General features: G+C 41.4%; 1 protein-coding gene across 1 annotated transcript; it reads left to right on the top strand.

Annotated features, from left to right (window-relative positions):
* The first annotated feature begins 5,621 nt into the window (after nucleotides 1–5,621).
* CCKAR (cholecystokinin A receptor) lies at nucleotides 5,622–10,774 on the top strand. The gene is made up of 5 exons (XM_010222620.2): nucleotides 5,622–5,812; nucleotides 6,497–6,748; nucleotides 8,130–8,391; nucleotides 9,568–9,695; nucleotides 10,238–10,774. Exons 1-5 carry the CDS (start codon nucleotides 5,692–5,694, stop codon nucleotides 10,762–10,764), a joined length of 1,290 nt encoding a protein of 429 aa, XP_010220922.1. The 5' UTR covers nucleotides 5,622–5,691; the 3' UTR covers nucleotides 10,765–10,774.
* Nucleotides 10,775–11,678: the final 904 nt, after the last annotated feature.

Here is an 11,678-nt window from a genome sequence, read left to right on the forward strand (position 1 = left end):
TGCCTTTGATAGCCTTCACAGATAGCAAATGCTATTTCAAAAATGGCTCATTGTGCAAGGTGCTCTGAAGCAAATTGCATCCATCTTGTATTATTTAATTCAGATGGTTATAATATAAACTGGTTTTAACTGCAGTTACTCTGAGACAGTAATGGAACTCAAGCTCAAGTCACCTTGAAAAAGCACTTGGAATGTACTACACTTAAAATAAATGTGCTCCTGAGAATGTCGTGTGTTTTCCAGAACTGTGGCCTAATTCAGATCTTCCAATAGCTTATGTTTGTGTGAGTAACAACCCTGAATTAGTGGCACTATGCCAACATAACTCTGGCAAGCGAGAAAGGTAGACCATGATTTTCCATATATATTTCTTCTAAGTCATTTATTTTATTTCATTTGCCAAGACCAAAAAAAAAAAAGAGAGAGAGAGACCTGGCAATAAACCCAGAACTATTTGTAGATTTGAAACAGGATAATAATAATCTTTTCCAAATTTATCATTCTACAGGTAGAGTTTTCATTGGCAAACTGATGAAAAAAAAAAAACAGAGAACAGGTTTATCATGAGGCAACTATAATTTCATATGCTTTTATTTTAGATGAAAAAAGCATTATATAAATCATATGAAATGAGTCCAGCATTTTTTTTTTCAGCTACCAAGTCAGTATGTTTAGTGTTTGACATCACAAGAAAAGAAAAAGGATCTGGACTAAAATAAAAAAAAAGAAGAATTTAAATGGCAGATTCTTTTGTTATCATGGGTTACTTGTTCTTCTTCCACTACAGAAAGAAAAAAATATATATTTCTATAAACATTTCTCTAAACTATGCACAGAGTCCCAGTACAGCATCTAAATTAATTCTTAACTATCCAAAGTCATTTTTTTTTAGTAAATCGGTGTTAATAAAGCAGCCAACTCAAAGGACATTCTTGCTTAAAACTTGTGAAGTTAAGACCTTTTTTCTTAAAGCTAGTGGGTGGGCAGTGAGATGACACCCATCAGCAGGAGGGAGAGTGTTCTAGCATGCAATTAGCCAAATACAGCGGAGAGAGAAAGGATGTTAAAACACAGAAACTCAGAGCTGTCCAGACAGTAAGATTGTTGGCTGTGCATTAGAGAATATTAACTATTGAATTTGCACCAAAAATGCCTAGAAAAAAGAAATCTCTTTATCTCAATATGTTTCATGCAGAAACCTACTCCAAAAGGAGAGGCAGGAGTTCACAGTAAATTCTTCCTCCTTCAGCTTGTCGATTTAACTGCAGATACTGAATGCAGCTCTGCCAGGAACAGTCACTATTCACCCAGAAGTTCTAAAGGAAAGAGTAGAACTATTAAATACTATGTGTAACCTGTTGCTTAAAACCTTGCTGCCGAGGAAAAGGCCTTTTGCCAACATAATGTCCATGGAAAAGTCTCCAGGGAAAATCCATGGGATTACAGAGCAGTCTGCAAGCCTGGCAGAAAGAAAACTGGTGACTGCAGCCACATGAAAAAATTTCTGGGCATTTTTTCTATGCAACTTGTGTGGAGGAAGGTCAAACCTTGCAGATTTAGAGGTCTGATCCTATGAACAGATGATCCAGTTCGTATAAATTATAACTACATAGTCCCTGGGATGTGCACGCCACAGCACTCGCTCACTCGATGCAGACCAGTTGCTGGTAGAAATCAGTGGGTTCTGACGTGAACCATGGCTCAGTTTTTAGTTCATCCATGTGGGTCTCTCGCATGGCTCTGCCCGCCACCCCCATGCCCTGGCTCGTGTGCTCTCCCTGCCGTGCGGCCATGACGGCGGGTCCCACCACGCAGACTGTGTCCACTGGTCTCCTCTAACGTCACATGGCTGCCCTATTGCTGCTTGGTCTTCATTGCTCCTCCAGGTGGACCTTCCAGAGGCCTGAGGTGATTCAACATGCCCATCAGTCAGTATCTACAAACAGCTGTGGAGAATCGTTCTGTGTTGGGCGAGCCAAAGCTTTGCATGCTAGAAGGAAGTCACAGACCCATAGGAGCAGGAGTTCAAGACCGACATCATGATCAATCAGCAGACTATCGGTCTGGAGTGAAACAGGGAACAACATGATTGAAAGATGAGAAATAAAAAGTAAGAATGAAAGACAACTATGAATTTAGCCCCACAGGACACTTTGCTACAGCTGTTCTTCACTTTCATAAATGTTTCATGATGGGGAAAAGGGCAAAGTGAAAGAGCTTTCTGCTGATACCAAGTCATTCAGGAGGAGAGAAGAAGGCTGACTTTAAAGAGCTGCAGAAAGATATTGCTAATAAAATGGGAGAATAAAAATCAGTGAAAATAAGAAACCAGTTAGAATTTGTCATGTACACTGCAGGACTCTAAACTAGCTATTATTATGCAGGAACGACTACTGAACTCACAGTAGATCCGTCTATAAAAATATCAATTTAATTCTTAGTTGTTATAAAAAATGCAAATAAGATTACAGGGATTATTAGTAAAGGAACGGAGCAGAGTGGAAGAAAAGACAACACAAAAACTCAGTATGCCATTTACGAAAGACTATGGAAGAACTAGAGAACTTCTAGCCCAGGGCTGCAATGTTAATGAAAGGTGTGAGACAGCTTGTTTACTAGGAATGAGTGACTAATTCAACATTGTTTAGGCATGACAGAATTATGCGCGGTCCAAAGAGGTTGAACACAGGGTGGTAATTCACAGCCTAGGTGAAATTCCTTCACTAGTGCTTCATTTCTAGAAGGGTCCCAATGATCCGCCCGGATCTGTTCTCCACTCTTGATCAGGGACTTAGTCTCCCCAAGTGCAAGAACTGGGGCATCTCAGTACTTCCTCCCTACCTCCATTCATCCCGTTGCTTCCCTTCATTTAACCAGGTCTCCTGGGGACTCACTAGGAGACACTACCCAACCCAGGTCAGCAAGTCTGGAAGACCGTTGGACAACAAGAAGTGCACAGTCTCAGACTACATCGACAACGTAAAGAAAATTTAATCTTTCTCTTTAATAGAAACATTGCTTCCTCACGGTACAGGAATAACCGAGCCATAATTTGTCAAGCAATTAACCTCTCACCCCACAAGCACAGTGGTATACCCACTACAAAAACTGCAGATGAAAGATGAATTCAGAGAAAATCCAGTTTCAAACAGCAGCACATACGTGGTAAAAAGCAATGCAGGAAATACTGCTAATATCAGCCATTCAATACAACTGAAACTGGAAACATATCCAATTATTTTTCTAATGTAGGTGCCGGGAATCAGGCAAGATCTCTAGCACATTAAGTATGAGTCCAGAACAACAATCTGACATCTTGCTTACAGAAAGACTCTAATTCCATCACAGGCTATTTAATCCACTAAAGGAATTGGTAAACAAAATTATCCAGCCGGTGTTTCGTAGCAGGTGAAGTTATTATAATAATTTATAACAAATTATTGTAATGGTTTCCTTTGATACACAGAGGTCTCAGACCAAAAACTTAAAGCTCAAAAATCATTCCAATTGGATGCTATTTTTTGACAGAATGAAATGTCCTAAAATATAAAGAGTTTGTTGAAGTGACTCTCAGATAAGGAAAAACGGAAAGCAGGAACAGTATTTGCTGTAGAATGGGATTATCAAAGGAAAGAAAAATTGTTAACCATAAGTTTGGGCAGCTTAGACTAAACTTACCTAATCTTGCTGTTACATTTCAAGAGCAACAACAAAATAAACTCTTAAGCTCAGCAATCCTTTCCAAAAAGCATCTTTTACTTTTCCACTAAATCAGCACATCTTTTGGCTGCCACTTCAGATAACAAACAATTGGGTTTGTTAAATTCATTTGAACTTGACAGAGGAAATGTCCAGGACTAAAAAAAATAAAATCTGGATATATGTAAATGAGGAATGTTTGCCATTTAATAGAGTGGTTGATTAGTAGCACCCATCAGTTTAGTCATATGAAACAAAAATGTAAAGGTGAACTAGACCTTTAGTTTGTTCTAAAGCTGAGAGAAAGAAAATCTTTTTTTTCAGAGACTTTGGTGCCATATTCAAGCTTAGTGCTCAGTCATTGTAAAAATGGAAACATACTTTAACTTACATTTCTTAAATATAATTTTCACACATTTTGAGAGTCACAAGTGGAAAAAGTAAACCAGAGAGTCCCGTTTTGGATTGATTTCCAACGCTATGATACCCCTGTGGAACTGGAATTGAAACTCACCGGACCGAGTGTTTCCTTCTGGTGGAACAGTTGCTCTGTCAAGCACATCCTATACACTGACTGGCGGCTGGAGTCTGTAGTATGTCAGATTACAAACGCTACAAGAATTTGCACAAAAAATAGAAACCTTATAATTAATTTGTTAAAGAAATGAGAATTTCCAAAAATAGAACTTACTTAAGCTTTCCAGCTTACTCTCCTACCTACCCATTCTAGCTCACGGCACTGCAAGTTAAGGGTGGAGAGGCTGGAAAAGAAATCCAGGCTTCCAGTCTTTGTGTGTTAGCTTTAAGGGAGAGGAATAAAACTATTATCACTCTTCGATTTAATTAGAAGGGATTCTACATGTGAAATTTCTTTTCAGTTGAGTTATTGCAGGGATTATTTTATAATAAAATGTTTTGCCATGAGCTATTGTACATCTTCTCTATCTTTCTTGAAAAAAAAAAGGCAATATGGTATACTGCAGGTCCAAAGCCCAGGACATTTGGAACACTGGGGAGGATGGTGTTTGTGTATTCAAAAACCAGAACAAATGGAAAAAGATTTCTGGTAAATGACCAAGATGGTTGTATTTTACATCAATATATAACTAATACGCAGCAGTTTATCGCATCATCAGGATTGTGTATAAGTTGTGTACAACTCTGCACCGATAAAATTTACAGGTTTGTGCACACAACAATTTTAATACTGTACTTTCATAAGGTTTGATCCAAAGGACACTGAAATTAGTAAATCTTTCTACTGACTTACTGGGTGTTGAATCAGGCACTTACAGAGCTTCCGTATGAAGTTAGTGAAGCACTTCACCAAATACGAGGAATGGCCCTTGTTTTTCTGAGCCAGTTCACAGCCAGCCAGTCTTCAGTACGTTTTGAAAAATGCAGAGAAAATAATGGGCTTTCCAAATAAGCACGCAAAATCCTCACTGTGCCTTTCTTCTGTGCCCTTTCGTTCTGCTCCTCCCATCATTTTGCATGCTGTTGTCTGAGACAGATTTATCGCTCTCATCACTTACTGCTCATGATTTATTGGCTGTGGCTTTAGCAGGCTTCCTCTGAGAAGTATTGCCGATACGTGAGTGGGAGCCATCTCACAAGGGGTTAATGCTATAATCTTTCTCCAGCCTGTTTATAATCCCACCAGTAGGCCAGTCAGAGGAGAGGGTGGATCTAAGAAGGTGCCGGCAGCGACGTGTGTGTGAGCGTGTTGCATGTGGAGGTGCTTTCATGCCTCGCTCTTCTGAACCTCGACTGCCCCGCACGCCCCTGGAATAAACCGCCCTCGCTCTGAACAGGGTCCTGAGCGCTGGGTATTCCTCGTGGAGAGTTACAAGAGCTTCCTGGTGCAGCCACCTCGCTCACATGCTGCTGCAGAAGATTTCATTGAGAAGTGGTTGTGTTTGCTAGAAGAATGGGCCGATAGGTGCAAACCAGCTCTTCTCTCCACAAAAGCTAACCTGGGAATATCAAAGAATGGAAATTGTGGATGATAGCTTACTTGGGAATGGCACCAATATTTCTGCTTTCCTGTGTCATATCATCTTGGAAAACGACACTTTCTTCTGTGTGGATGATCCACCTTATCCTTCTAAAGGTATGTGTAGAAAATGGATTCTTCGGGCAGCTTTAGTTCTCACTGCAAGTAGAGATATTATAGAGAAGCTTTCTCTGGGAGGGAGTGCAAAATCAACTGTTTGCTGGTAAGTTAGGATAAGAAACAGGCAGGCAAGGTTTCAGTATGTGCTGATGTTCCCAGTTAAAAATCCAGCTAAAACGAATTTCAGTGTGAATGGAAAAGCAGAAATAGCAATACCGGGCACAACAGGCAAATAGCTCTACCAAGGGGTGACGGAAACATGTTTTTTTACTCTTCAAACAATTCAATAACAACAGAGTTATCTGATCTAATACCAAGTATGAAAGTGATTAAATGTGAAATTATAGAACTCTGGAGATGAGAAAAAATCATCCACGTATTAAAATAGTTATGATTGCCACCTCTGCATAAAGGAGGAGTTTCCATCGGGAGCAAGTGGTGCCCGCAGAGTGGGCTTTTAGGAGTCGCATGGAGCTCCGCGGTGCCCTCTGTGCTGCAGCAATTGCACTGTAATATCATGCAATTCGGGTCGCCCAGAAGTTTAAGAATTTCAGAACTTGCACTGATTTTACGCTGGTGTGAAAACCTAAGCCTCAGTAAAAGCTTCACCTTTTGGTTGAGGATGAAACACTTGACCCAGTGTGCGTTTCCTAACTGATTTTTCCCTGTGACCGTTTTCAGATCTGCACCAGACCATTCGGATTCTGCTGTATGCTTTGATATTTCTGCTCAGTGTTTTGGGGAACGTTCTTGTCATTACGGTGCTGATAAGAAACAAGCGGATGCGAACGGTCACGAATATATTCCTGCTCTCACTAGCTGTCAGCGATCTCATGCTCTGCCTTTTCTGCATGCCGTTCACCCTCATCCCCAACCTGCTGAAAGATTTTATTTTTGGTAGTGCTGTCTGTAAAACTGCCACTTACTTCATGGGTAAGTCCTGGAAGTTTATACTTATTTTGGAGTTTATCTAATAAGATATGTGAGAAGCTCATTAAAGATTAATAAAAAGCTGACTGTTTTCATTTGCCATTGAATAATCATCAATATCATTAAGAAATAACTTTGTAGAGTGAATCTTTATTGTACCGATCTCCTTAGTCTGATCCAGCAAAACACAGAGGCATCCACTTAGTTTGAAATACATACAGAAGTGCTTTTCTGGACCAGGTTAAGTGATTAGTATTTTTTAGGATCAAGCTCTAATCAGGAACACGGCACCTGCCTTTGCTTACCCGACACTAACAGAGTTATTAGCAATTTTCTAATCGCCCAGCAAAAGCAGTAGCATTGGGCTGTCCTCACTAACATCAGCTTTTGCCCACAGCTTTCTGGTACCACTACACAGAGAAACACAGGGACAAAGAAAAGAAAATTAGTCCAAAGTAGCTATTATTTGCAGAGGCAGCAGTCAGAGCAAGCACTACTTAAAAATCAGGTATGATGAGAAGTCACCAGGAGACCATAAAGCACAGGGCTCTCAGACAGAGCTTTTAGAGACTGGCTTTGAGAAACACTACTTTATATATATGCCTTGCTCTACCATCTTTGGCTGTCGAGGTAGGGTCAGGAGTTTCAAACAGCCTTTTGTCACACTTTCAATACATCTTTTGTGCTTGTTTCTTAAAAAAAAGAAAAAAGAAAAAGAAAAAAAAAGAAAGAAAATGAGAACTCTATGCGAAGTTTTTGCTCACTTTGTATTAATTACAGAGTTAATAGTAGAAACTACAGAAAAAGTTCCCTTTTCAATCTGTGCCCTTGAGAACTTCAATGTAATGTGAAAGTACACAGCGAAAGGGTGGGAATGGGAAATCAACATCTTTCTGCAGATAAAACCAATAAAACTAAAGGCCACGTTTAAACAAATTATAATGAACTGCTGCCATGAATGCCATAAAAAATTACTGAAGCTCCATCAGCTTTCTCTTGTTTCATATTGCGTAAATTGCCTTATAAAAAGTCCAATGAACTATTTTCAAATACTGTTTTTAACTAATAAGTTGTGTCATTTTAAGAATCAGCCCCTGCTTTCTCTGTTATTGAAATTTCATGGTTTGACAGAATGAGCCCTTTCTCTTGGGCTCCTGGAGTTAGAGCACAGAACAGGGGTATCAGTATGGAGCTTTAGTCATCTTTAGCTGATACACTGTTCAGTGACTCAATCAGTATGACGTTCATAAATAATTTAGATTATAAGCATTTTGCTACACTTCTTTTTTTCTAAATGTGTACAAAAATTTAACAAGAGGAGCTGAATATAACAGGAATCATTCAAAACAAGAGAATAACCTATTTCTTTATTTTACATATATAGGTGTCTCCGTTAGCGTATCTACATTCAACTTGGTTGCCATATCACTGGAGAGATACAGTGCCATCTGCAAACCTTTACAGTCCAGGGTCTGGCAGACAAAATCTCATGCCTTGAAAGTGATTGCTGCGACCTGGTGTGTTTCCTTCACTATCATGTCTCCGTACCCAATCTACAGCAAACTGGTGCCATTCACCAAGTACAACAACAGCACAGCAAATATGTGTCGGCTCCTTTGGCCAAGTGATGTAATTCAGCAATCTTGGTAAGACATAGTAAGACATAGCTGTTAGTAAATGCATGATTATCTAGTGGAAATTAGGATTTCATGGTAGCATTAAGCTCACTAAAACGCAAGCGCTAACCTTTAGCAAACGTTCACAGTTCTATCATGCTTAGTTAGAAAATGGAAAAATCTGTTTTTTAAGCTGCCTACATTTTGACACCTGTATGACTTTCGCCTTAGGAATGATACCTAACCTGGCAATGGTTCTCAAACCATGGCCTGCGAGGCCCTTACTGTCACTTTATCAAAAGCATCTATCACTTTTCAAGCAGAAATATTTCTTGCTTTCCCTCATTCTTATGTAAACCTCATACTTTCAGAGAAATCCTTGATTAATCTTAGAAAAACAAGGATGCACACAAGCACCCTCTTGTGCGCTGCGTTTCCTGTTAATTCTTGCCTGAAGGTCCCCTGAAGCAGGGAAGAAGTAGAGTATGGAAATGTGGAGAGCTTACACATGCCTCTGAGAACAGAATGAATTTGGCCACTTAGGATGATTAGGATGATTAAGATGATTAGAGTAATGAGAGGAGAAGCAGTGCTCAAAGAAGTCCTACACAGCCAAGTGGAGTAAGTAAATAGTAGCTTTATGGAGCAGCAGCACTATGTAGGTGTTGTGTCCTTGCGTAATGGCATCTAGAGATATAGAGAACTCACACTGATGTGTTCAGGAGTCTCGGGTATTTGCTAGCATGAGCACAGATGGGCAGGAGGAAAGCTTCTGGGGAGTGAAATTCTCCTCTCTGATGTATCATTGCAGACCTTGAGGCGCTTTAGAGAGTCCCAGCGAGCAGAAGAGTTATAGGCTCTCAGATGCTTTTAAACAGAATGATTTCCCCAACTTTGAATCCCCAGAGGGTAGCTGCTGATGACCGCGCACATGGGAGAGCAGTGGGTATCGATGTGCAGCCAAGCAGCAGGCATCCCTGCCAAGGAAGGGGTTTTTCGCCTTGAGAACCTCCCCATGGACCTCTGTGGCCCCAGGGACAGGGGGGAGGCTTCTCATTTCTAGAGCTGTCAAAACCATCCTTTAAATTTCCTCAAAAAAAATCAGCAAAACCACTAACTACCCCTTCCCCAAATGCTAATATAAAAAACAAGTTACTTGCCTGGCTTTGTGCTTCTCCCTCATCACAGACTCTTGCAATCCTTCAGGTACACGTTCCTGCTGCTCATCCTCTTCCTTATACCCGGGATCATCATGATGGTCGCGTATGGCCTGATTTCCCTGGAACTCTACCGAGGCATAAAATTCGATGTCAGCCAGAGAAAATCTGCACGAGGTAACAGTGCCTGGGCATTGCTTTTTTGGGTTATAGTTGAAGATATGGACAGAAGTCTGATGCTTTTTTTTTTTTTTTTGATCTAAGTAATTCCATTATTCTCTAAGGAATAACTCTTCCCACATAGCTTGTTTCAGAAGAGCTCAGGCAGGGTCAGTCTAATTTCTGATTTGTTTGTTATAGAAATATCCAGATTTTTTTTCTTCAGGCCAATGGATTAGGATCACTTTTTACCAATAAAAAACAGTCCATAGAATATGGATAGAAACATAGTTTTGACAGCTATCTCCAGTGAATCCCTGAGCAAATGGTGCTCATGCTTCTTTTCCGTCAGTTTAAGACACAAGAATCCTGGAAGGTAGCAAGCTCAAAAGATCTAGTACACAGAGTGAGAGGAAGGACAGTCCTGTCTCTGCAGCAGCTGGTTAGCCATGCAGGAAGCTCTGTAGACTCAGCGCTCACAATCCTTTCTGTTGTTTGTATTTCAAACCACTGTTCAGAAGTGTTTTGCCAACTATTTAAGCACTAATTTATACATACAGAAAGAAGAGCAAGCACCAGCAGCACCAAGTGTGAGGATGGAGATGGATGCTACTTGCACAAGGCCAAAAGAAAGAGAAAAATGCCACTGCAACAGCTCTCGGGTACCAGCAGTAGCAAAATAGACCGGGCAAGAAGCACCAGCTCCTCTGCCAACCTAACAGCCAAGAAGCTCGTCATCCGCATGCTGGTGGTGATCGTGATCCTGTTCTTCCTCTGCTGGACGCCCATCTTCAGCGTGAACGCGTGGCGCGCCTTCGACACGTCCTCCGCGGACCGGCGCCTCTCGGGAGCGCCCATCTCCTTCATCCACCTGCTCTCCTACACGTCGGCCTGCGTGAACCCCATCGTCTACTGCTTCATGAACAAGCGCTTCCGCGCGGGCTTCCTGGCCACCTTCGCCTGCTGCGCCAAGCAAAAGGCCTCTGCGGCGAGAGGGGAGGCCGGCGAGGAAGAGGAGGGCAAGACGACGAGGGCCTCGCTCTCCAAGTGCTCCTACACGCACGTGAATGCGTCCGCACCCCCGTGAGCTGCCTCCGAAGAGAGGAGGCTGCTCACGGCCTACGGAAACGCAACTATTTATCATCAGGCCTTGGGAAGTGACTGTGGCCTGTGCTGAGCACTGCTTAGTTCTGGAGAAGCGAAACGCTTGAGCTGACAGCAAATGGCAAGAGAATTTCCTGGAAAGTGGATGCTATCATCACCTGAGAGTATGCCCCCTTCCCTTCAAAGTACTGAGGAGGAAGGGGGAGTTCGGAGACGGGGACTTTGTCAAAAGCCCTGGAAGATGGTGTATTTGCTGTAAACTCCAGGAAAAAAAAAAAGGCATCATTTCCATCAGTGGTTTTAGCTACAGTTCTGGGTATCTTATTTAACTTCCCACAGTGCTAATAGGTTCTCCTCAAATATACATACAAACAAATATGCTTTACTGCCCGCACTTCAATGTCTGTGTGTTGTAATTAAAAGTCTTTTAGTTCCTTTCACGGTATTTTTTCAAATTAATTTCACTGAGCTGATACGTGTTGACAATGTGCTGCTGGTGGAGGCAATTAGGGGAAGGATTCTGGGGAGGAAAGGGTTTCTCCTTCTCCATGGGAAAATTGGTCTTTCAAGTAACATCTTTTAAATAAAGTGGGGAAAAAGAAGCACTGGTGACTTTAAGCATAGGTGGAATGCCCTCTTCATCTAGCTGAGAACCTATGATAAACTCATGTAAATTTGTGTATTTTTGGTTTAAATAAAAACCACAGAACCAGCACAAACACATGGGAAATGGCAGGTGTTGCCTCAAACCCGAAGGCTTTGATGGAAGCTGCCTCACTAGGAAGTGCAGGCTGAGGTGTGCAAGATACATGCAAAAGACACAGGACTGGCCACCTAAAATGCTGCCCATGGTGGTAATATTTCACCAAATATCACAAACATTCACTGTCGCTCCTA

The sequence above is a fragment of the Tinamus guttatus genome, unplaced genomic scaffold (genome assembly GCF_059628265.1).
Source record: "Tinamus guttatus ecotype Peru unplaced genomic scaffold, ASM5962826v1 Tinamus_guttatus_pri_ptg000052l, whole genome shotgun sequence".
Taxonomy (NCBI): domain Eukaryota; kingdom Metazoa; phylum Chordata; class Aves; order Tinamiformes; family Tinamidae; genus Tinamus; species Tinamus guttatus.

Bases quoted from the DNA above. Each gene is read 5' to 3' on its own strand.
- CCKAR (XM_010222620.2), top strand. From the start codon at position 5,692: ATGGAAATTGTGGATGATAGCTTACTTGGGAATGGCACCAATATTTCT. The intron at 6,749-8,129 runs GTAAGTCCTGGA...TTACATATATAG, and splicing joins AACTGCCACTTACTTCATGG to GTGTCTCCGTTAGCGTATCT. The intron at 9,696-10,237 runs GTAACAGTGCCT...TTATACATACAG, and splicing joins CCAGAGAAAATCTGCACGAG to AAAGAAGAGCAAGCACCAGC.